Source organism: Podarcis liolepis, assembly GCF_965112155.1.
Source record: "Podarcis liolepis genome assembly, chromosome: 3".
In the NCBI taxonomy this organism is placed as follows: domain Eukaryota; kingdom Metazoa; phylum Chordata; class Lepidosauria; order Squamata; family Lacertidae; genus Podarcis; species Podarcis liolepis.
The window spans coordinates 50,962,339-50,989,078 of NC_139557.1; the positions used below are offsets into that span (position 1 = coordinate 50,962,339).

Sequence of the window (26,740 nt, forward strand, 5' to 3'; positions counted from 1 at the left end):
ACAAAACATATTTATTAAAAATAGGGTGAGTTTCCTAAATTGCAATTCCAGTAGTTGCAAAAGGAGATAAGAATGACAAGTCTTTTAAATACTAAGAATTAAAGATTATCTGTTTCAGCAGAAAAAAAATAAAGAGTTCTTCCAGTGAGGTGAATTTCATAAGCAGGTTTCCTCTTATCAATTCTCATTGGTTAAGCAATAATGCTTGTTCTCTGCTTAAAAGCCATAAAGAGGTCTACAGTGCTGCTGTTTGTGTGCACAGAAGAACCACATAAAGCAGTCCCTGGGATGAATATTGCCACCTGGAGAGCCATTCATGTGCAGGGCTAATCAAATTGATAAATGGCTTCTTCACATCACTGCAAATGGCTTTAAAAAGGAGATCTGAAATAATGGGGGTGAGGCAGAGAAATAATCAGTTTATCCGCATGTCAAGTCACACTACAAATAAGGGGTAGTTCATATATCTTCAGCTATAATGGCTACTCTGATCCAGGGCGTGTGTGACTCTCTGGATTCCTCACACGATTCTAAGGCACAGTTAGTGATCTGTTCTGGACGGGAGCTGCTTTCCTATGCGCTTATCTCTACACAAAAAAATTATGCTTGTGTTTATGCCAATCTAATTGTTCTGGCATCCATAAAAGAAATTTATTGTTATCTTAACAGAGTAGTTGTGACTTCAATGCAGGGATGTAGCATAAACCATTTATAACACAAAGTAACTTCATAAGAGCAAAAATGTAGCATGACAATTGAGCAACAACCATAGCTTTATTAAATAAGAGCAAAAATGTAGTATGACCATTCAGTCAGCTGTCCAAATCTGTTGATTGTCATACACCCTACCAGTCACATGGCTCACTCTGATTCTAGTCTTCTAAAAGTACTAATAATTTTATGTTGTGGTTATAAGCATAGCAGCTGTCTTATTTTTCTTCTCCCTGTAGCAGCCCTGCCACCACCACCATAAAGGTAGGGACGCTCCAGGGCAGATTTTCAGGCTGTGCGAAGGTGGAAGAGAGAGAAGGGACTCTGAAACTCCCATTCCACAAGTAAACCTTCCATTGTGCAAGCAGGCTGCCACAACTGAATCTCGCCCAATATATTTCATTTGCAAAGTGCCTAAGAAACTAAGCCCAGTTCACAATACCTACAAGGTATTGGGCCCTGCCCAATAGGTTTGCAGTTTAGTGTAGGCGGTGGCAATAACTTCAGTGCAAAAGCACTGCTTAGTTGAAGGTGCTGGGAATTCATTTAGTCTCTCCAACCAGAAATGGTGCCCTGGGGTGGTGGGATGATTCTTAAGTTAGTCTGGGTGTGTAGCAATTATGAGATGGACAATTTTCCACCTGCCTACTGTATAATACACTGAGCTTGAGTTTTACACTACATTTGATTGTGGTTTTATATCTTGATTTTATTCTGTGAACTGCCCTGAGACCTCTGGGTATAGGGCGGTATATTATTAATACTATACTGGGTATAGGGCAGTATATTATATTATTATTATTATTATTATTATTATTATTATTATTATTTAATTAATAATAATAATAAATACATGATTCATGTTAATTCTGTGTTGCTGTTCTACCCAGCTTCTTATTGCCTAGGCCAGTGTTTCCCAACCGGTGTTCCGCGGCACACGAGTGTGCCGTGAGACATCGGCTGGTGTGCCGCGAGATGCCTGGAGGGAGGCGGGCGAGTCGGGCGGCGAGAGGCGGGGCGGCGGCTGCGAGGAGAGGCCGCGCCTCCTGCTGCTGCCTGGCGCTCCTCCTCGCAGCCGGCAGCGCTGCCTGGGCGCCTCCGCGCGACTCTGCCTCGCTGGGTTTGGTCTCCCAGCAGAGACGGGTCACACGCGCACCTCCCTCCCTCCCTCAGCCTGCGCGGAGGAAGAGCCAGAGAGAGGCATCGCTCCTGCGCGGCGGGAGAGGGAGCAGCCGGAGCGATGCCCCTTGAAATCTTCGCCCTGCCTTCTTCTGGAGCGACGGAGAGCCTCTTAAAACTCGTCCGTCCGCTTCTCTCCCTGCCAAGAGGCGTCCAGCAAGCCGGCTTTGCCAGCGGAGCCAGCCTTGGAACAGACCCATCCGTCAAGCGGGGATTGTGCGTCCTCCTGGACAGAGTGTAAGCAACCGGGTTTAATTTGGGTTACGTGGAACTCCAGCGCTCAGGGCGGGAGTTTAGGAAATCCAATCGGGTGGCGCCGCTCTTCCTTGGGACCCCATGGGGAAACACTGGGGACCTACTTCTAAGCAAACGGGTCTACACGTCTCTCTGCCCCCCCCCTTTAACCTTTAGCTTCAAAGCCAGAGTAAACCGAGGCTAAATCCGTATTTACATAGGATAGCTTTCGTGCGTCCCTCCCGGCGTGACGCTGCGCGCTGACGTCACGGGGCGGGGCTTTAATGGTGGTGTGCCGCGAGATTTTTTTTCAGTAAACAGGTGTGCCGTTGCCCAAAAAAGTTTGGGAAACACTGGCCTAGGCTAAAGGTGCTTCCAGATGACTTGTTTATTGACCAGTTAAGCCACCAGTTCATGACAAATTCAGCCACAGGGGGGTGCCACAACAATGCTGTAGAATGGAGTTTGAGAGGCCGCTGAAATTTGTTGCGTTCCCCCTTGTGATGAGTCATGGAGCTGTAGGTGGCAGCTTCTCAGAAAAGGCTCTCCAGACCCTAGCCTAGACCAACTCTGCCCACACAACGTGGCCATTGTTATCTTCCTGGCCAGAAAAGAGTTGTAAGAGGGTTTCCTGTTGAGCCTTGCTTGTGCAACAATGGGGTTATGCGTATGATTCAGCTCTATTCTTTGGTGGAAACCTGCTCATCAATCCTGGCGTATTTCTTAGCCCCGACCCCTGCTTTCCTCTGCTTTTACTCTTAGGTCTTGACTACTAGCCTGTCCCATGACCGTTGGCTCATGCAACACTGTTGCCCATGGCCCAACCCTGACAATACAATATATGCAAATACTACAAATTGTGGATAGCTTCTGGGCAAGTAACAGATGCCTCTTAGATGGGGAAATTGAAATCCTCCCTATATTTTGGATTGCAGTCCACAACATCCCTATTCATCCCTGGTCACTGGCAATGCTGGCTAAAACTGATGGGATTTGGAGCCCAGTAACATCTGGAGAGCCAATTATTCCCTATGCTGACATGAAAACTTTAACCAGGAGTGTATACATTTTCAGCTACACATCAGTATAATACTACCATACAGTGATTTTCTTCTGGGGAGGGGAGGCACCGGTACTGCATACCCTTGAGTACCCACAGAACCACTGCTACTATACTTGATTAGACTAATATCAATTTGAAATTGTTGTTACATATTGTTGTTTTTATTGTTGATGCTTTTCTTAATTTTTTTATTGTTTCAGGGGAAATGATTCATAAATGAAATGAAACAAATAATCTCTCCAATTACAAGCAAGATTCCTGTGCCTTTAACATCCGTGACAGGCAGAGGTTCCATAGAGGAAGCTTTCCCACCAATGCAGCTGTTAAAATCACATAGCTACTGAGGAGTCCTTCCATATTTTTTCAAAAAGGTAAGCTCTCTACCCTGAAATAAAAGGTCCAGTTAATGGAACAAACTGAGGTTTGATGTCACATGCTTTATACCTATAATTTCAGGTTCCCACTAGAATCTACTGTCAATGGCCTTTTTAGTCACTAAGGTGCTAACTGCTCATGCACTGGTACTCCTAAAACTGGCATGCAATACCTGTGACTATTTTATAGTGGTCCTTGATACTCTATTACTGTTTGATCTGCAATAGATGCAGGCGAGCACAGCAGTTAACAGCATGCTAGCTTGGTCTTTGATTCAGTGGTTTATTCTGTTTTGAGTACTGATGCAAAACACCACATGTACAAAGAATACATTGAATGATTTTTACTGTTTGAACTCAGAAAGTATCCCCACTCCTTCTGCCTTTGTCAAAAGGCAGGATAAAGAGAATGAACATCATTGAACTCGGTGGGATTTACTGTCTAATCCTATGCACTCAGAAGTAACACTCCAATCTTATGCACAGGAACAAATCCCATAAAACTCATTGAAACTGTAATCAACCTCTCCCCCCCCCCCAAATCCCACAATTTGCTGTGCATGTAATACGTGGAATTAACTTCCTGTGACTTTTCTGCTCTCAGACCTTCAGCATTCAGAATGATGTTTTAGACCAGGAATGTGGATCAAGAACCATCCCCCCCCCAATCAAGGGCTGCATTCTTTCAGGGGGAATCTGTTGGCAGTTGCATGCTTGCTGTGGATGGAGGAGCAGCCAAAAGTGGGTGAGCCACCCCATTTTTTTAATGGTTTCATCATGTAGCAACCATGTCTTCTCTTTCCTTCACTCTGTCACACACAATATGGAAGAGGAAGTTTTCTCCACATGGTTGCCTGGAGAGCAAGAGGCCAGAGGTCTTCAGGTCACCTGGCCCTGAATTAGACACTAAAAATATATATGCATGTGGTGTCATTTGGAACTAGCGCTGCCACCTCCAAACTCTTAAGTAATATCTGCAATTTTGAAGAATTGCATAGAAATCAAAGACATCACCATGCTGCAGTGATCAGAGAAAACTCTGCCCAAATATTGCCTTTTAGTCAATTTTTCAGATGGGTAGTAATGGTCCAGTTCTCCACTCTCTGAAAGCACATTTTAGTGGCTTGTCTGTTCAGGGGTGCATAGTCTCCAAATCTGCTCTGCAAACAGAAGAGACAGTTCAGCAGCAATAGCAAGCAGATACTGGATTAGTGATCAACTTCTATGCCTTTAGTTTGGAGTAAGTGGGATGCAGCAGACCAATGGCCTTATTCTAGTTTAATTACAGGGAGTAATGAAATCCCATCTCTCAGATATTAATGCATGTACTCAGTGGGATTACTGCATTTGCTTTACACATACAGATGCATTAACACTTTGATTTAATGTTGGTGGCTCTGTATAATATTGTTCAGGCATAATGTACAGGCTCCTTGCTCAGTTGCCAGGTCTGGGCTGGTGACTAGAGCGTTTCAAGAAGAATATTGTCTATATATTTTATCTACTTTTTTTTAAGTGTAGCAATGTCTGTGAACAGAGCAACCTCTGCTTTGCATGCTTTTTGTGTCATAGGTGGCTGGGCTGATTGTTTTAGCTTAAGTCAATCAGTAGCTGAAATTTCGTTTCTGCATCACCTTTTACTACAGAGGATGAAGGGGAATTCATGTCCCAAGAGTAGTTTGTACAGGAAAGCAGGATGTGGTCTTAATATTTTATTAATCTCCAAGGAGGAAATTAAGGAGAAGCATAAGTGCTCAGTTACTAGAACCGGATGGTATTTAGCAGAATACTTTGCTTATAAGCTTGTTTGTGGGGGAGGTTCTAGTACATACAAGATTTTCCCGAGTGCACTTTTACTGCCCAATTCTTACAATGGAAGAAATCCTTATGCTTCCGTCTCTGTATTCTTAGCAGCCTTGAAGCTTTTGAAGGAGGCTTACCTTCTGCTTAGGAAAATTCATTGTTGTTGTAGGGTTAATATTTCCATTTCCAGTGCATGTTCTGACAGCTTTCTATTCCAGTGTAAAAAAGAATGCCAAATGCAGATAGGTGGGCAAGAATTTTGGATGCCAGATGACATAAAAGTAATCTGATAATTTGCAAAGTTAGGCATTTCAGGCATAAGAATAGGTATTTTAACCGTAATAAATACAGCTAAATTTATTACCTTTTATATAAAATAGTATATTTACTGAATACTTGAACTAGTATGACCCTTTGTAACTTTTCCTATGCTGAAAGAAAGCTATTAAAATGTTTAAATGTAGGGTAGTCTCTGCCCCCCCAATTATTTCCAATCTGACATCTGTAATAATTCTTCTGTCAGAAAGCTGAAATTGTTTTATTTCCCCTATTAACTTTTTCAGGAGAGGGGGTGGAATATGTTGCTGTTCAGACGGGTGACAACTCCCAGAGAAATTGGCTATGCTGGTTGGGGCTGCAGAGTTATAGTCCAAAAAGATTCCCTCAGAGCACCTCAACATGGATGGTACAAGTCCTACAGCAGATTAAGTCAAGGATACTGTTGAGGATGTTTAAGAATGTGGTTGTGCATTACAACAGGACAGAACAAATTCCCTATGCTGCTAGTGTTTCATATTAGCTGGCGGATAAAGAAGAGGTCTAAAGAAATGCAGGTATGTAATATGTATTTATTGTACAGAAAAATTAAATCTCTCATATATACGCTTTTCAAAAAGCTTTATTCCAGTTAGTAACATTGTGCCATATATGCAGCGTCAATATAGCAGTGAATTATAGCTGAATCACACTATAAACGTGTATAGTCTAGTCCAGTTACATTCATTTTTTAAAACATCAATAACAACCATACTGGAAAGCAGTATTTCTCTGAAGGATTAATCCAGCAAAGGTGCAATTCTAGCTACTTTACATAAAGGGAAACACCTACAAGTGTGAGTAAGGCAGATCATTAAGCCAGCTCCTGATGACCATGGGGTTATTTGAAAAACTGGAGAAGAGATCTCAATGCTGCACTTCCTAGCAACCTTCAGTTACGTAAGGTATATAAATATCTGTATGGTGCAGTCCTCTAGTCCCTGGGTGGGTGGTCCCTGGGACCAAGGAATCTTGTAGATCTCCCTCATGGCTGTAGCCACTGTTATTCAATCATTGCCTGTGTTCCAATAGCTAAAGGCAAAAAACAAAACAGAAAATGTTATGACGGAGGATTGGAGGTAGTTTGGGATCTGCTGGATGCAAAATGCTGCCGTTTTCTGGATCCATTTCTGAAATAGAGATGAAAGTTTGCCAGCCCTGCCTAGGGCTAGTATGGTTATTTTCTTCCTAATGGGTATGGATTTAAAAAAAAAACAACATGCCAGCAAAGCAGGGGGGGGGGGAGGATGATTCCCTCTTGTCCTGCTGGCAGAAGTCCAGCAGGACTGTGGTTTGCCCACCATGACAACTTCTCCCCTCCCATGTAAGATTCTTTGCTATTTAAATGAGGTTCTCTTTCCAGAGACTTCTGCTAATGACATCCCACTCTTGTAGCCTTTTCATTATGATGCTTGCAATTAACAAATGTTTGCAACAGCCAGCTTAGAAAAACCACAGAGATGACATTCAACAAATGAGCTAAAATTATATACTTCCATTATTTCATTGGTAGTTAAGCACATCTTTAAATTTTCTGGTTTTAATCTATGGAAGTGTTTAATTTGGGATGAAGAAATCTCTGTATTACCATAATTTTTTTAAAAAAGGCACTGTGTTATTCTCTCCATCAGCATTTATGCCACAGATTACAATTTACCATTAATGCCAATAATTCTACGTTTGTGCAAAGCCCAATGAAAAAGCAGAATTGGATGTATTCTGTTCTTAGAAAAGGAGTGTAATGTAAGCACATATCAAACATTGATGCACGTAATGAAGTACAACCTACAGCAGTAATAGAAAACTTTGTGGGCCTCCAGATATTGGAGAACCAATTTGCCTTAGTGTGGTGAATGTGCTATATAATGAATTGTTGTTCAACAACAATCTGCTGGGGAACAGATTCCCCACCACTGCACTGGCCAATATTCCACTGAGGTCAATGGCAAACGCCCACTCATTTTAATGATTTGAGACTAATTAAAGCACTGTGACTCTGCCCTACCACATGAAATGCTGGTGCATTTACCCAAAAGTACACCGCAAATCAATTTTGTTGCAATAGTATTTTGATTTACTAATACTACAGGTTTTGTATTCAGTTATAATAAACATCACATTATAAGAACCATTCATAAACATTACACATGGCTGAAAGGGGAAAAAATGTGGTTACAATTAAGCTATCTTTATGACTGCAATATTATTTGTACCAGTTCACAAAGAGTGTGCCATGATTAAGAATAGTCGTACTTCGGAAGTCAGACAGAATCTGTTCCAGAAGTCCATTTGACTTCCAAAGTGTGGCTTCTGATTGGCTGCAGGAAGCTCCTGCAGCCAATCGGAAGCTGCAGAAGCCCCGTCTGACTTTTGGATTCCAAAGAACGTTCGCAAACCAGAACACTCACTTCCGGGTTTGCAGCGTTCAGGACCCAAAATGTCCGAGTGCCAAACCTGCACATCAGCACAAAATGGGAGCTAAGAGAATGTGGAGCAACTCCTGTATGCCTCCTACAAATAGACATATAGTGTGATTGTGACACACAACACAATAGATTGATTACGTATTTCAGCTTTGACTGTGCTCAGTCTTAATATTATTAGGCAGGGCTGGCGAAGATGGGAGTTGCCTCAGCCCAGATGACTGCTTTCCCCCTACTGACCCAACAGGTGGCCTAGGCAGGTGAGCACCTCTGCAAGCGCAGCAGCAACAGCCGATTCTTGCGCTTCCAAGTCCCACAAATGTGAGGTCAAAAGAAGGCTCAAGTGTCAAGCTTATCTGTGTATCACTACTGCATTTACTGGCTTAAAAGCCAAAAAACAAAACAAAACAAGTTTTTAATGGCACAGCTTTGCAAATGAATCAATTTGATTTGTTGGAACATAAACTGAAACCAAAGATTGACACCTTGTTTTAAACCCCATTTCCAGACACATTTGCTCCAGTCCAAGAATCCACCGAAGCTGTAAGGACTTTCCCATTCACTTCAAAAGAGAAGCCATTCCTGTGCAGACTGTTCCATTACAAGCACAGAGCTTTCTACACTATTGCTTCAAACAGGGCATTCTACTCCTCCGATCACACAAAGCTCCAGAATGGGGCTTCAAGTCCCACTAAAACCAGCATTATTTATTTTTCAGGTAATATGGTTAAGGGGTTCACTCACAGTCTTTTTTCTGGCATCTCTGTATGTGGCCAAATATACATATGTATTTTAAAAAATCAAAAATTAACCTCCTGCGTTTTGGCAAGTTTTCTGTGTCTGCCACACTTGTAGTAGCTCACTGAAATTCCGCTCAGCAAGATCACTACTAAACTTTAGTTGATTTGACTGATGGGGGATGAAAGACATCATCTTCCACACTTTCTTCAATTGGTTTCATTTTTGCTGATGTTGTTACACAAGGAGATGCCTGACCTGTCAACCGTGAAAAAAGGAAATAAAAATAAATTATTACACTTCAAAAAGGAAACAAAAACCAGCACCTCCTCCCACCACTACCACCCATATTCTAAGTAAGAAGGTATTTGTCCTCTCAAGGAAATGGAGTGTTTCAGTTTAAATCTGAACAGGCTGGTTTAGAGGGAATACTGGTGCCAGCCAAGCAAACAATAAAAAACAGAATTACTTAGGGCCACCTATGGTTCATTTTCAGTATTGCTCCCCATATTGAGCAGTACTATTAAGGATGTGAGCACTTTCTCAGTCTTTTGGAATCTAAAATGCATGTAATAGGAACGTTTCGGGGGGGAGGGGGATATCTTAAAAGGATGCAAGCATACAAAAACAAAGCATTATATCAGTTCTGTTTGAAAGTAAAGCTGGATGGAAAAAAGAATTATGAAATCCATAGCAGCTAGTGTTTCTTCATTCATTCAATTATTAAAAAAATCTGTACTCTCTAACCAACAGTAGTTCTTGCTCAGATCAGCACCTATTTTTGTGTTTCTATATTGTAAACCACCCTGTGATCCTCAGATTAAGTAGGATATGGAAGTTTAGTACAGAAGTTTAATAAATAAAGTAAAACCTGCATAGCATTTGATAATTTGCAACGGAATGTAGAAACTGTGGCACACTGAGAAAGCTGAGATACAAGAGATGAATGATGAGCCTGTGAAGTCTCAACTGCAATGTCCCATTCACACATGAAAATCATTGCTTGATTGCAGTCACTGTGCAATGAGCATGAATGTGAGGACATAATTTTTTCTTAAAAATCATGGCCTGAACCCACAACTAATGTCTGAGTGCAATGGTATTTCCCCCTGTGCTAAAGTATTTTCCCCACAACACTTGCGATTGACTAGCTGGAAATGTAGGTTAATGACTCACGAAGGGTTGAAGCAGTGGAAGTCCCACGGAGAAAATGTTGCAAGCCATCTTCGCCATCACTTGAACTAGCCATGCTGTTTCTCATTTGCATCACAGAAAGTTGTGAGCACAAACTGGGCTGTCGATCTATTTTCTGGGATGTCTGTAGAGAAACAAGTTATACCAAATAGTTCATCATTACTAAACGTGAACATATATTTATTTCTTTGCATTTCAGTACCAATCTTGCTTCCTCCAAGGAGCTCAGAATAGCAGACATTTCTTCCACACACACACACCCCAAAAGCGATTATTGTTTGTATGCCACCGTATAACCATAGATCTCAGGATGGTTCACAATATAAAAAAACAGAAAATACACAATAAAGAAAATCCAATAATCCCCCCTTCCACAACACATTTTAAAAGGGCATCAGATGTCAATCAGTCAAAGGCCTGGTTAAAGAAGAATATTTTCACCTGGCGCCATTAGCTGGGCTAGGCTAAGAACTGGAGAATGGTCCCAGGATCACCTGATGAGCTTCATAGCTCTGTGAGGATTTGAAATTGCTTCCTCCTGATCCAAGTCTGACACTCTGCTACATCACTGGAGCTTGCCATGTGATAGGGCATACATACCTTTTCCAGGGAACTGGGATCAGCTATTAGCAGGGCTCATTTAAGTAGACGCCCCCCCCCCCGGCTGGATTTATAGTATATTTATAGTTTCAAGGGCAGGAATTGGAAGATTTGGATAGATGATTTTTTGAGATGCTCTACTAGTAAGAGGCCTTTAGAGATAATTATTTGTGGAATTCTTACTTTCCACATGTGTATGCTAAATGCCATTTCCCCGGACACTTGAAAATGGTACGACAGCCATCACTGTGCTCTTAGTAAACTGCACGCTAACAAGAGTCATGATGCAGTGTGATGCAGCAGCAGCAAAAAAAGAGCTAATACTACTCTAGGCTGCACCAACAGAATTATAGTGTCTAGATCAAGGGTAGTAATAGTTTCGCTTTATTCTGTCTTGGTCAGACCACACCTTGAATGCTGTGTCCAGCTCTGGGCACCACAATTTAAGGAGGATATTAACGAGCTGGAATGTATGCAGAGGACGATGATCAAAGGTCTGGAAACCAAGTCTTAAGTTGAGGGAGTTGGGCACATTTAGCCTGGATAAGAGAAGACAGAGCAGATGATAGCCATCTTCAAATATTTGCAGGGCTGTCACAGGGAAGATTCACTGTTAGGCTCTCCTTCATTGGAGGTTTTTAAGTAGGGGTTGGACGAGCATCATTGTTCTGAACCATAAACCAAAACTGGCAGGCTGCTTTGCCGAAAGTTTGTACTTTTTTTAATAAAGCACTAGAACTGGCCATTCTGAAGTTTTTGGCATCCTACTTCAGCAAAACTCCACCCAACCATTCCTACAAGTCCTCCTTTGGGCCTAGAGTTCAGGACAGTTGTGAATGATCTAGTTGAGATTACTGCATTGAAGGGGTTGGGTGCCTTTCCAACTCTACAATTCTATGATACTATTATTCTAAATGTAACAAATATATTAAAAAAGAGGTAGCATAGAAAGGGAAGATGCGTTTTTAAGAATTGAGGACAACAGCTACACAGTTTCCAACAGCAGAGATGAAACCCTTACCTTATCATTTAGTGTTGGATCATTTAATGAGTACAACTTGTTAGTAATATCTTTTCCAATAAGGTACTTAAATATTTCAAAGAGGAATGGTTCAGATTCCAGAAAAAAGGTAAGTCTCTCTCTGGACCAGCATAAAAATTTGCAGTTATCATCAGCAGTAATGGAGACCTGCAAAGAAAGTATATTCATAGAATTAGCACTGCTTTAATATGTGCCACTGATCACAATGCATTTTAGTTTGGGTGTTCAGCAGAAAGAGACTTAACACAAATGTATCCATAGTGGTTTCTCCTTCAAACACTGCATCCACAGTCTGACACAGAATGTGCTTAATAGATAGGTCATGGCCAGTGGGTTCCCAAAATTTCACAGAAATTTGCAAGGAAAATTCTTCTGACGTTTTGGACACCTGCCTTCCAAATCCATTTAATTAAAAGCACCCTGTGAACAAATCTATTGCATAAAAGGAATGAAAAAGATGGATACCAATGTCTGGGATTAAACAGGCCAAATTTGAATAAAGGAACATAGATTAACACGCTATATGCAGGCCCAAAACTTCGCTGTTGTATGTGGTCTTGCTGCTTCTACCATCGTGGTCATATCAACAACAACAAAAATATATGCACTAATGCAATATTTAAAAATAGCAACCCATTATTATTTTTACTTTCAATATATACCAGCAATAATAATATACAAAATGTTAAAAAAGAGAAAACATTGAAATAAAAAAATTAAATGAACCAATACATTAATACCACCCTTTTTTGACCCCTTTCTTTTACTAGTGCTGCTGTTTGAAATTGACAATAAAATATTAAAACATTACAATGTTTAATTGTCTTGATCTGTTGCACACCATCTTTATGGCTTAGAGAAAGACAGCACTGACAAATTTAAAAACGAACGAACAACATCAGTTTATCAACAGTGCAACAAATGATGATACAACTGGACCAGTATGAATGCAGAAGTCTGATGGAACCCTACTGATGAGATTGAGATGCATGTGTGTAGGATTGCAGCTCAGTTCTAAGGGATGATTCACACATGCACCATCCAGCAAAAGCAAAAGGTAGCTCGTTTGCTAAGGTTGACATGTGTCCAGCAGATGGCACCAGTGTACTAAGAAAGAAAGGAAGACCCAAAGCCAAAGCCCACCCCAGACTCATAGGGAAGAAATGATCAGTGATCCTGACAGGGAAGTGAATTATGAATGTGCTGTCTCCCAAAATATGTTACAGCAAAAGGATCTATGCCCAATATAAAAGCATGCCAGGAGCATGAACCAGTTTTTACTTGGGTGTACATATTTAGTTAAGCTATTCATATACCACCTGCCAAGTAAGCATCTTCAGGTGGGCTACAACAATACAATTTCCATCCCTGCATATATTTAGAAACAGAAATTTGGAAATGTGTACCTGTCAGTCATAAAATGAACATTTTTCATTTTGTGTAAAATAAAAAATCCAAACCCTGATCTAAATAAAAGAGATGCAAAGAACTACTTTAAAATTAGGTGGTTTCCTCTCAGCTCAGAACAAATCAATGACCAAAAATAATCTATTAGGAATAGTGTTAAGTATCCCATAACTTCCTTCCAGTGTAGAGATGAATATATCTTGACAGCTACCTCGCTTTGGCTTTATGCCCAGTTCTTGACTGGAACATATTACATCAATTACCAGTTTTAGACACTGTATCAACCCTCTGTCCTGGCTTTACAATCAAGTAGATACTGCATAGCCATAGTTAAAAACAAGAACTCACTAAAGATCTGCAGCCCCAAAATTGGGTGCTTGGTACAATTTTATGTGTGAAATTCAGCTTGCCCACTTCACAGCAGCCACCTTTGGGGACCCTGCGGTATCTTCACAACTTAACTTCCAGGTGTACAGTGACTTTGCCTCCAAATATCACATTCTGAGAGACTGCCTTCCTACCAACAGTATACAACATCCACGGGTGGGAGGGTTTTCTCTCAACTCCCCTCCCTCGTTTCCTATTTTTACCATATCTACTTACCATCGAATCAAGTCCCTACTTCTCAAGCCAATACCTACTCTGCTTCCTTTCCCTTTGAGCAGCCACTATTCCTCTGGCCTCCCCTTTTACTTAGGAGGTGGAGAATTGTCAGCATATATATTGTGTGTGTGTGTGTGTGTGTGTGTGTGTGTGAGAGAGAGAGAGAGAGAGAGAGAGAGAGAGGGAGATTTTCTTGGTTTACAAAAGTACACGCCTCGTCTCTTTTTTCAGGTTATACAGTCTTTTCTACAGATCAGTTACATTTGTTACGAGACATTTTAGTGTTGAGTACAGTTTAAGGTCAGCAAGAAAAGGGGGAGAGTGAAATTAATCTTTACAATTTACATCTTTTTAGTTAAAAAAAATGGGCCTTGGAGTTCAAAATCATTTTAAAATATGAAAGAGTGAGTACTATTGCTGCCCTTATTTATCTTCAATGCTTCTTTTGAAGTAGATTAGTGTTCAGATTAACATAGGCATAAGCAGAGTAGGTATTGGCCAGAGTGTGATACTCATAACATCAAGGTTGCAGGTTCAATCCCCATATGGGACAGCTGTGCATTCCTGCAGGGTCCCTTCCAACGCTACATTTCTATGTTTCCTTAGTCCCACAACAGATTCATATGATTATTTCATCCAATATTTATTATGGTACTTGCGTTAAACATTTAGAATCCGAAGAAACTATATAATTTTACAGCTCTCAACAAGCAACACAACACTGCCACTTTTGCATCTAGAATGATAACGATTATATTCTCCAACATTAACGTCTGAAAAGGCTATATGAAAAAGTTAACTCTATAGCACCACATATTTTTTTTCCATCAAGAATTGCATTCACACCCAACAGAACAGTTCCATACCTGGAACTTCTCACCTCGATGCATCTGAGTTGATCGAAATTCAGGAGAATCTATAAAGGCACAGGGGTAAATATTATGCAGAAAATGCCCTCGATAGGAGACCTTCATTCTGATGAAAAAATATGAAAAACATATGAAAATACCAGAGGCACAACAATTCAATTCATACCGGAATACAATAATTTACTGTGTTTAGAAGCCTGGAAAGTTGGAATTCAAAAACAGATATGTTTTTGAATATAGCAGGCTTCCCACTTTAGAAGGTAGACTTGTATATCATGAAGTGCGGGAGTGGGGGGGGGGGGAAACGAACTAGACATGGAGAATTGTGGGAACTCTATTTCATTAACAGTCACAGAGCAACACCCTTAACAAACGACATTCCCCAGGGTTGTTAAAGTTGTATAATATTGCTTTAAATGTGTGGTGTGGGCAGAACTCTGATTTAACACTAAGGTATAGTTAAACAAAGTGAATCAACAACTTGGGAATCATGGTGGCATGAGAGAGTGCTACAGCTCACTGTCACCAAAAAAGTAGGTGAGATGCCAAGAAGCAATTGGCTCAAGCATTGCAGAGATCAGTAAAGGTTACTGCTACCTCAAAGCAGTATCTTAAAGCAATGGAGGAAAGCAGCATTGAATTGCTACTGCATACATTCAAATTATTCAAAACTAATGTTATGTATAAAAGAAGACACAAGTAATTGTATATTGCAGTCCTTTTAAATTTTCATTTCTACTTTTCCACAATTCAATTATGCCATGAAAAGGACTACTCCTGTTCAAACTTTTTCAAGCACGTACTTTCCTTTTAACAGGATGCTTAATCGATCGTCCACTGATGTTTTGTCCTCTGCAGCATACGCCTGACCTGTTTTTAGTGTCTGAATGTTGCAGAATTGTCCTGTCAGTCTTTGGAACAACTCTGGAGGCACATGGAGTGGTTCAAACATTCTCTTATACAGACTGTTGAGCTCCTTATCTATCTTTATCTATAACACAAAAAGTAAGTATTTCTTAGCATTGACTCTAAAATATACTTTTTACCCAAAACACATAAACATACAAACCAGTGACAACTTTATTCCAATATAGCATCAAAGAAACTGACAAATGGGATACATCTAACACTATAGTTATACATATTAGCAGATGTGCTTTTACCATAGAAATTTAAATAATAATATCAGAGTTAGAAGTTGCATTGTATTTTTCTGTGTGTGGAAATACCAGTTTCTTCCAGCCTACATTTAAGCTAGGAAGTGCCTATACAAAGTTTAAAAGGGCATGGGTGGCATTGTGGTCTAAACCACTGAGCCTCTTGGGCTTGCTGATTGGAAGGTCAGCAGTTTGAATAGACGCGATGGGGTGAATCCCATTGCTCTGTCCCAGCTTCTGCCAACAGAGCAGTTCAAAAGCACACCAGTGCAAGTAGATAAATAGGTACCGCTGCGGTAGGAAGGTAAACGGCATTTCTGTGTGCTCTGGCTTTCATCACATTGCTTTGTTGTGCCAGATGCGGTTTAGTCCTGCTGGCCACATGACCCAGAAAGTGATATCACACTCATGTCTACAAGCAGATGTAACCAATGCAGTAATACAGATATAAATGGCAATGGAATTATATTCTAATAAAATAGGTAATCAGATCTTTCCTTATTTTCCCAGTTATTTCTCTGCCTGTTGTAGCATAGAGCTGGTGAAGCACAGTGACTAAGAGTACAGTCCTGTAAACGTTTACTCAATGGGACCTGCATCTGAGTTCAATGAAACTTGCTTCTATCTAGATGTTTATAGCTGAAGAGACTGACCTACAAATCAGGATGCATTCAGGTCAAATCTCAATTTGGCTGTGAAATAGCTAGGTGACCTTCAACATGTCTCATTATATCACCACACACTCCCAACTGCAATAAGGGGGTAAAAAATTGTCACAGGGCTAGAGTGAGAAAAGCAAGTTATGTGAAGCACTTTGAGCACTCTACAGGTAATGCTCAAAAGCAAAGTACTAATATAATTATTTTGGTTCTTTGCTAAGAAGCGGAAGATGGCCAGAGAGCCATGAAAACAACTCTAAAGGCTTGCAAAAGCCAGTCCATTATAAGATGCTGTAAGAAAGAGAAAACAGTGTCTAACATTCTACACTCATTTATGCACCAAAACAGGAAGCAGGGTGAGAAAAAAACTGGCACATATCTAGCTGTGCTCCTGAATCAATAGAGTTACTACCCAGGACACAGTGTCCTACCGTATCTAAAAACATTAGCAGATTGAGCAGAGACCAAATTCGTTTGCAAAGAGTGGAGAAAGTGGGTGTCATGAAGAGCAGAAACAGGAAAGGCTTCAGCACTAGACAAATAAGTATCCAAGGCATAACAGAGGCCTTCATTCAAGGGAAGAGAGAGTTTGTAGTTTAGATTATTTCTTGCTAATAAATAAGAAAGGAAAAAGAGGTGTATGCTCTGTGGGGAAAAGAGCTTTGCCCTTGGGTTTAAAGAGAAATGTGAGTATTCATTTGTCATAAAGATGCTAGGAGTCTTGCAAGCTGTCCTCCGTTCTCAATTTTTTGCCAAATAATTAGACTAAACCACATACTGGATTTTCTCCCTTATCCTTTCAGTTCATTTAGGTCAAAGTGTTATTTCATGCTTCATTTTCATACTGCTCACTCATGCCACAGTGAACAGATGCTACAGAACAGCTGTAGAAAGTGCAGTGTGAGAGGACTACTCTAGATGAAAATTATTCAGTAGCAAAGGAGCAAATATCATGTACATCTCCATATAAACTGTGCCCATATGCAATGGATCGCAGAACTAGAATGACTATTAGCAGGAAATAAAACCTATGTAACTTGTACTTTTCAAACAATATCTGAATCAAAACACAACCATGCTTTGAAATTTGAATTTCTCTTAATTTTGCCATGCAATTCTTCAGCCAAGTAAAAATGCATAAATTAAAGCTAAGTGTGCATATATATGGAGAGATAGCACTGCAAAAATTGTACAAAATAGCATAAAAATGTGTGTATTAGGAGAAATTAACACTAAAACGCTGGTGAATTTTCATGAGGACTTAAAAAAAATGCATACTGGCAAGGAAATGTTGAGAACTGAGTATTAGAAAAATGAGAAACAAAAGTGACAGATTTGACCATCCCTACTCAACATTAAAGGCCACCTTTTAAAGGCTTCTAATAAACTGCACCTCAAATTCCTGTTTTCCCATGCCAAAGCTTTCAGTTGCATTGGTGTTCTTCTGATGACATATTCAGCTTAGGAGGGAAGAGAAAAGCCTGAAACACTTTAAGTTTTTGTGCAATGACTGTAAGAATGAGTCATCCAGCTTGCTGTGCTGTTTTCATTTTTTATTTATATATTAAATCAAGTCTAACTGGATTAAATGAAACACTCTTAATATTTCAATTTTGATGTGGGTTTTATATTCATCATGAATAACCAAACTGTGAAGGATGCTGGAAAGCAGATGAGCTATTGAGTTATACACACACACACACACACACACAGCAAGACAGACAGGAAGAATATTGATAGCCAGAAAGCAAATCCACTGTCTAAAACAGGCAAACAATCACAGTCACATGAGTCTTCAGTCTTTTGAGAGGTGGCTTCAATATTTCATGCCAACATTTCAAGGAGGGAGCTGCAGCCCAAGATAGGAAAAGAGGTGGTAAAGGAACACCTAGCTACTTTAAATAAATTCAAATCTCCAGGGCCTGGTGAGCTGTACCCAAGGGGACTAAAGAAGCTTGCAGATGTAGTGTCAGAGGCTCTGCCTATAATCTTTGAGAATTCTTGGAGAACAGGGGAGGTCCCTGCAGACTGCAGGCAGGCAAATGTTGTTCCCTATCTTCAAAACAAAAATGGGGGGAAGACGACCCAGGTAACTACCAACCAGTCAACCTGACACTAATACCAGGAAAGGTCCTAGAACAGATAATTAAATGGTCTGTCTGTAAGCCTTTGGGAATGGATGCTGTGATTACTAAGACCCAGCATGGGTTTCTCAAAAACAAGTCATGCCAGATGAATCTCTCTCTCTCTCGAGTTACAAGCTTGGTGGATCAGGGGAAAGATGTGGACATAGTGTATCTTGATTTCAGTAAGTTCCTTTATCTTGTAGATAAAGGAACTGTTCGATGGATTTGTAGCTGGCTGGCTGACTGAACCCAAAGAGTCCCCAAAGGAACTAATAGTTCTTCATCATTCTGGAAAAAAGTTACAAGTGGGGTGCTGCCGGATTCTATCCTGGGCTCATTGTTGTTCTATGCCTTTATAAACCACTTGGATAACAGACTTGAGGAGGTGCTCATCAAATATGCAGATGACACCAAACTGAGAGGGGTAGCTGATGCTATAGAAGACTAAACTGGGATTCAAGGTGACCTTAACAGTTTGGAGAACTGGGCCCAAACTAACAAAATGAATTTCATTAAGGATATATAGGCAGGAATAACCAGATAGGGGGACACCTGAATTAGGCAGTAGTACATGTGAAAAGGTTCTAGGGTCTTAGTAGACCACAAACTTAACATAAGTCAACAGTGTGATGCAGCAGCAAAAAAAATAACGCTTTAGTACAGTACCCTAACCAAGGGAAGTAATAGTCTCACTCTATTGTGCCTTTGTCAGACCACATCTGGAGTACTGAGTCCAGTTCTGAGTGCCACAATTTAAGAAGGATATTGATATGCTGGAATGTGTGCAGAGGAGGGTGACCAAGATGACCAGGAACAGTTGAGGAAATTGGCTATGTTTAGCCTGGATAAGAGAACACTGATAGGAGATATGATAGCTACCTTCAAATAGCTAAAGGGCTGTCACATGGAGGATGGAGCAAGCTTGCTTTCTCCTGCTCCAGAGGGTAGGACCCAAACAAATGGACTCAAGTTATAAGGAAGGAGATTCCGACTAAACACTAGGAAGAACTTGGTGAGGGTAAGAGTTGTTTGACAGTGGAAAGGATTCCCTTAAAAGGTGGTGGGCTCTCCTTCCTTGGAGGTTTTTTTAAAGCAGAGGTTGGATGGCTGTCTGTCAGGGATGCTTTAGTTGAGATTTCTGTATTGCAGCGGGTTAGACCCTTGGGATCCCTTCCAACTCTACAATTCCACGATTCTATGCTCCAAATATACCAATTCAGACAATCACAGTAAATGCAACATGGAACAAAACTCTATAAAATTTCATTACATGAAAACATGAGAGAACCTTTCTCCCTCTCTCTGCCCTCCCCAAAAGCAAACTCCTCCCCCCCTTTTTTTAAAGCAACTTCACCAATGCACAACATGACGGAGAAAGGAAGGGCTTAAATTTTCCCAGTCCAAATCATTCAAGATGGTTCTTTCACCCACCTAATGTTCCAGATGTGGGCTGCTCAATCAAACATGTGTTTAGGATCCAATGGGTGGAGCACAAGCAGGTTTACAAGAACAATTTGGAATGGGACAGTAATCTGCAGTGTGCATGCCCCTCCCCACCCAGCAATCTGCTTTTGTTCAGACAATCCCAGAAAAGAAAACCACACATGTATTACTGTAACATATGGTGCCAAAGGAGGCAGGGGGCTGGAGCACTTTCCCTATGACAAAAGGCTAAAATGTCTCAGGCTTTTAGTCCTGGGGGGGGGGGGGGAGCTCTGAACCAGCATGTTCTTAAGAAAGAAATCAGGCTACAGTTAAAAGGAGTTGTATGAAAAATGTAAAGCCTGCATTAGGCATTCATTTTTACATGTGGCATAGATAGCAAGAGAGGGCCAAAGCAGCTTTTTAGTTTCACACATGACAAAGCAGCAAAACATCAACGCAGGTGCAACACTTAAAGGGAAAGTCAATACTGAGCAACACAGAATCAATTTTAAAAATCTTAAGAGGCTGGAGAACAGCTTCAGCAGGGGCTGCTAGGTTATATTGCTAGGCACTGAAAGATGCAGAGTTGCCCTCCAAAACAAAATAGCTGAGGAAGTAAAGTACACCCATCACCTTTTATAGAATTAACTGCTTGTCACTGATCTATAGTAACTGAAGTTTGGCACTCTACTATAAAGAAAGAAATTATTTGTTGATGGCTCAAGATAACTTTGAATGACTTGCAGCATTGTATCTTCCAACAGGGCTTACTCCCAGAGAAATGTTCATAACCTTAATCATGTACTAGGAATTTTCCAGCTTATTTCTTAATTGATGCCTTTCAATCATATCTTGTAAAACTGGTTACAGCATTACACAGAAAACAATTTCATATTTGATACAACAAAAAGGTCATACAATTCAGTGATTACTGGTCACCAGCACAAACTTTGGTTTAAACCAATCTATTTTTCCTGCTGGGGTAACTGGTTTAACAGATGAGTGGAGGAAATACCCAAAGACTTGCTACCCTAGTCATAATGAGCCAGATGCCCTACATCATAAAGAATCAAGTGTCCGGAAAACTGAAAAACAAATACCACCACCATAATGGACACATTGGATTCAAGTTGAACCAAGATGGCAGGTTACACAAATGGAAATTTGGTGGCTATATACTAAAAAATGAATTTAAAAAATAGGAATTCATAAATAATTAAAGGCCTCTGTACGAAGGATTTTTATGTTTAAAAAAACCTGAAAACAAATACTTGAAAGCAAAGCTCTTGAGAGTTATAGAAATGATAAGTCATGTATTCAAGTTAGTCAACAAGCCCAGTATAGACTTGTTCGAATCAAGATGGAAGAGAATGGTCCTTTTAAAGTAGCACCTTACACATTTTATCAATAGTTTAATGGTGATGTACGTACCGGTCTTCTCTTATATAGCAAGTATATAAAATGCAAAAGGTTGATAACAAGGAATGTTGTATTCCAGATCATTATATCCACAGCACAACGGAATAGTGTTGCCCAGATGATGAATAGTGTACATCCTGCCAAAAACAAAGTGTGCCAAATGACTATGTATACACACACACATGTCCAAAGAACTATGATTCCAACAGAATACTGCAACTGGTTTTCCCCAGCCTCCTCAGTTACGTATTCCAAGAATAAAAATATTCTGTTTAGTTTACTTCCAAATAATATTATTATTAATAATAATGCTCCTCCTTAGGGCAATTAAGCTGCAAGTCATACACTGGCCCTTCGTAGGCAATGAATGCAAATGCATTCCACTGCAACTACAATATAATGTGTGCCACAGTCATAAGCATGTATGGACAATAAGCAAAGCTCTTCACAGAAATCCCAGAAAACATAATGGCTGGCAGAAGGTCGCTGTGCATGCCATTTACATGTATGTGTGTCACTAAGTACACTGGAGGTGTACTGGGACCATATAGCTGTTTGTATGTACAGGCCACCTTTCTATTAAAATAATATCTAAAGTAGTTTACAAAAAATACTACAATATCAGAGACAACTAAAAACATTAATTTAAGACAGAGAATTAAAAAAAGATGCATTAATACAATCAGTATAGCAGTATTAGGAATTCAATTAAGTCATATACACAAAAACATGTAATTACTAAAAGCTATGTAAAATGACAATAGTGTTAGTGGTTCCTGAACCTGTCAGAGAGCATTCTACAAGCTGGGTGCCACCACTGATGAGGCCCAGTGTAACCTTACTAGTGGGGACACCCAACAGATCAGATATACTCTAAATCAATGCTCCCTCACTATGACAACAGAGCAGTCGTGTATGAGCCAGAGTTATCTCTTCTGGCTTTAACTCTTCCATGCCATAATAAACTGTAGAATCCTGTTCTGCACCGCAAATTACTTTTGTATTTCTAAAGCAGTTTGTGTTGTGGAATGGAAGAAGGGGGGGTGCTAGTATGCAATAAGAAGAAAATCTATTTGGCATATAAAAGCTTTTGCGTATTCCTAAATATTTGTTTGTCCTACCTATTATTACCATGGCTCGTAGGACAATCATATGAAGATGGAAAGTGGTTGGAATAACCAATCCAACAGCAAAACAAATATTGGCCAAATGAAACACGAGATGGTGAATCTCTCTCCAGTTTTCACAAAGGGTTTCATTCAAAGGCATAGAGATGGGATTGTTGACATCTGGGTTGAAACTCAAAGGGGTCACCATAATTGAATTTGCTTCTGTAGGATTCATCTTGAAGTTGCCTGTTAAAATGTTTTTTTAAAACAACAACAACAAAACATTAAAATAAGAATTGGAAAATACAACACATAGTTTCACACTTGCAGCTTGAATCAGTCTTTTTCAACAGATACAAAAGTACTGGAGACTCTTATATTTAACATTCCGAAAAGTTTGTGTGTGTGTGTGTGTCACACTATAACTCTATTTTTAAATAAGAACAAAAGACAACATATGTATCCAAGCTGCTCCAAACTGTTTTGCTATCCACGGCAAAGTATCAGCTTTCTGCACGCATGAAGTGTATGCCAAAGGTGACTTCTATGCTTTAGATCAGTATTGGCATGGGATGCTTAAAAATAAAGTGAGTCTCCCTTATCTATCCCACACCTATCAAACTGTCATGTGGCAGCGACATTAAATAGTTCTACTAAATATAGCACTTTACAACGCTTGAGAGGCAAAAGGCTGCACAATTTTTCTGACAGCCAATTTTAAGTGCAGCAGAAACAGGTTTACTTTATCTCCAAACACGACAGAAGGGCAGATAATGCATCTGACCACGGAGCAGAACTGTCCATGCATGGGCATCAGCAAGGGGCACTTCTTAATTAGATACACAACCAGCCCCTAGTATTGAAGTTGAAAACTTCGTAACAGGGACATAACTGTTTGATTCTCTGCACTGTTTAGTTTTAACAGTGGCTTTCTTGGCAGTTCCTATTCAGTTTTAATTTTTTCCCCCTGGTTTGTATTCATGCTTTTCAACTTGAGCCAAGTACTTTTTATTGCCTGGTAATAATAATGTCAAAATACCACCAACACATACAAGACAGTGAAGGAAAAGAACACAAATGTAACAACTTACAGGGTGGAATATTTGTTACCTTAAGTCATATTTCCTTTTTTAAATAATTTGAATTGAGTTTTCATTTTCCTACATTTCAAATTAAACATTTTACAAACTTTAAAATATCCAGTGACTTCCCTTCTTCTCCTTCCATGGTTCATATTACATATCATACTTTCTTGCATATTTTACAATAACCATTCAAATCAATTTTCCACTTTCACATCAATCAAATATTGTTTACTCTGTTGAATTTATCTTAATGCTGCCAGTGTTTTCAGCTGTGTACAATTATTTTCCATATATTCAATAAATACTCTTCACTCTTCTTTAAATATACGTTCTTCTTGTACTCTTATTCTGGGGTTAAACCTGAAAATTTCTGCATATTCTAACATTTTAATTTGCAAGAACTATATATACAATTACCATGCAAGCACAAAGGTGGGGTGGCGGTTAACTATGCAAGAAAGCACATCAAAATTAATTTGTCGAAAGTCAGGCCACATTAGATTTTGAATTTTAAAAGCACAGGTGTTCAACAAGACATTGAAAAAGCTTTCAACATTATAAGCATATCAGAATCCAAACTTCTTTACCTTCAATGTTACTGTAAAACCTGGCATGGGCTAGAATGTAAAATCTTATTATCACCTGCATTTTATCCTGCACTAATATTTTATTCTTATTTATTTATTGCTATTAATTTATTAGGATTATATATTTATGCCTATAAACATTTACACATGACACAAATTGCTCAGTACAGGATGAAATACACCTTTAAGGTTGCAGTGCTTACTAGAGAATAAATCCCACTGAATTTCATGCCTAGGCTTGGGCTGCAAGTAGTAGGGTATTTTTGCACACTAGCACAGGTCACTGAGAAGAGGAAAACTATATATAACACAACACACACACACACACACACACACAAAATATCCTAAGCTCTATCCGGGCACACTGCAAGCGTGAACAAGCTCCACTCCACTCCACAAGCTCCACTCTTTGCTTTGCCCTCCAACTCATGGAGGGCAACTGTGTGAAGTGGGGAGGAGTGGGAAAGAGATAAACTCTGAACTTTTGGTATCGTGCAGTACTGATCCCTGCACAGCATCACAGATAAACAAACCGTTGGGAAAATTCCCCATGGGATACCACTGTGTTTTCTGAATCACCTGGCTTTCTGCTGCTTCAGAACAAGTGTCCTTATAAATAGCTGATGACCTGTAAACAGACAAAGTAATGCATTAATTCCACTCAGCCTTTAAAAAAAATAAAAATGACAGTAGCCAAACCCTTCACTCAAAATGAACATCAAACCAAGGTTTTATACACCCCACTCCCCAAATATAATCAGCAAAACGCATTTTATTGTTAATGCAGTTTAGCAGGCTTTCAGTATGCTCTTGTAAATCATAACCATAAACATTTGGCAGGGTTATTTCAAGCAGATCGCGACTGCGTCTATTTGTATAAATTAATTCAGTTTGCATTTATTTTGCATCCTATCTTTGCTGGACTTCAAATATAAAGTACACCACCTTTCATATACCTGTGAGCGGATACTTATTAAAGAATATATTTGAAATGAAAAGGAGCAAAGCAAGGAGCAACAGCAGGAGTCGTCTCCTGAGTAAGCAATTGAAGGCATCCAAGGAAACAGGGGTGGCAGATAAGCCCATAAAGCCCGACTGCCAAATTACAGCAGGCTCTCCTCCCAAAGGACCTCTGTAAAGAGATAAGCAGACCACCACTTGGGGGTGTCTCTGCTGAAATGTTCCTTGACATTCCAGGCTGTGACAGAGCTTTGCACACAAGCGCACCAGAAAGCAGGAAGGCCCTGGCTGGGGACAACAACAGGTGCTCAGCTTAAATGGAGCCAGGCCTCAGAAAAGCTTAGGGCTTCCCCTGAATTTCAAGCATCAGGACTCATTCAAGATGGTGCTGCAGGAGTAATAAGCAGGAACAATTAAGCATGTGAAGACTGCCTCTCTCAAGGAAAGGAAGCAAGGGGCTCTACACTCCAACTCTTAAACTGCAGTAGTGTGTGTGTGTGTGTGTGTGTGTGTGTGTGAGAGAGAGAGAGAGAGAGAGAGAGAGAGAGAGAGAGAGAAAGGGATGACTGAGTACGTATTGAAGGAACCAAAATATTATTTTGCACTTGTCACACTTTGAGCTCACCTCTGGCAGCGTATGAAACTGACCCTGGGATAGCTCAGTCAGTAGAGCATGAGACATTTAAAATCTCGGGGTTGTGGGTTCCAGCCCCACATTGGGCAAAAGATTCCTGCATTGCAGGGGGTTGGACTAGATGACTCTTGGGGTCCCTTCCAACACTCCAATTCCATTAAGTTACTATGTCTCTATGGCACAGACTAGGCAGGTAAGTGACCTTGCTAAGCTTACCCAGGTCTGGGAAAGAAGGGACTGGTATGCGCCTTGCGCTCTACTGAGGAAGCGCGGGAAACGGATTCAGCTGCGTCTCTGAGCAGGCGCAAAGTGAATTTCTGCCGCCCCTCCAGAAAAACGGCCTGGAATTCCTGCCGTTGTTCGAAGGGGGTTTGCCTGCGCGCGAGAGGGGCGCCCGGCTCCCGGGGAAACTTTCTCCTGAGCAAGGGGAGGCGAGCCCGAAGGGCCACCCGGCTGCCGAGAAAACCCCTCGCGGGAGCCTCTCCCGCATCCGGAGCTGGCAACTCCGCCGCCAGAGCGGCCCCTGCAGCGTCCCGTCTGCCGTTTCGCGCGCTCGCCCAACTTCTCCCGTCGGGGCTGCAGCCTTACCTGCCGCTCGCTTCTGAGGCGCCTCCGTCCCACCGTGGGTCTCCTCCGGCGGCAGCTCCTCCGAGGGCGCCCTCTCTCGCCGAAGGAGTCGAGGCGAAGCGCGCGCGAGCCCCCGGGGCGGAGGTTTTGACTAAAATAGGCAGCGGACAGCAGCCGCCACCAAGTTGCGGGCGGCGCCAGCTCTCCCTTCGCACGCCGCCTGCTGCGACCTCTCGAGAGCCGCGTCGGCGGCGGACGCAACGCGCAAGCGCTGGGAAAGCGAAGGCGCAGCCCCGGGCAGGCGGGCCCTTCCCTCCCTTCGCCGGCTGTTGGACGGCGGGGACTCAGGCAGATGCAAACTGCTCCGTGGCTCCCGCCGTCGGGAGGCGCTTGAAACGAGATTCGGAGTGCCTCTGAACATGGGCCGAGTGTTTCTTTTCAGCACTGAGTAGCAGAG

General features: G+C 40.9%; 1 protein-coding gene across 2 annotated transcripts; it reads right to left on the bottom strand.

The window, feature by feature from the left end:
- Nucleotides 1–94: 94 nt before the first annotated feature.
- Nucleotides 95–26,740, bottom strand: POPDC1 (popeye domain cAMP effector 1). Of its 2 annotated transcripts, XR_014524731.1 has the most exons (10): nt 26,305–26,542; nt 24,702–24,750; nt 22,463–22,696; nt 21,354–21,478; nt 15,359–15,546; nt 14,553–14,661; nt 11,656–11,823; nt 10,017–10,158; nt 8,915–9,098; nt 95–384 (listed from the first exon to the last, which is right to left on the bottom strand). XR_014524731.1 is itself a non-coding variant. In XM_083497710.1 (9 exons), the coding sequence occupies exons 3-9, from the start codon at nt 22,683–22,685 to the stop codon at nt 8,992–8,994; spliced, it is 1,062 nt and encodes a 353-aa protein (XP_083353836.1). In that variant the 5' UTR covers nt 22,686–22,696; nt 24,702–24,750; nt 26,305–26,740; the 3' UTR covers nt 6,193–8,991. The 2 variants fall into 2 exon arrangements, 1 of the variants encoding a protein (XP_083353836.1); XM_083497710.1 differs by lacking the exon at nt 95–384 and having other exon boundaries at nt 6,193–9,098; nt 26,305–26,740.

Excerpts from the sequence above, each read along its gene's own strand:
- POPDC1 (XM_083497710.1), bottom strand. The coding sequence starts at position 22,685 with ATGAATCCTACAGAAGCAAATTCAATTATGGTGACCCCTTTGAGTTTC. Across the intron at positions 21,479-22,462 it reads ACGAGCCATGGTAATAATAG|GATGTACACTATTCATCATC; the intron begins GTAGGACAAACA and ends TGTTTTTGGCAG. Across the intron at positions 10,159-11,655 it reads ATCCAACACTAAATGATAAG|ACATCCCAGAAAATAGATCG; the intron begins GTAAGGGTTTCA and ends GTTTCTCTACAG.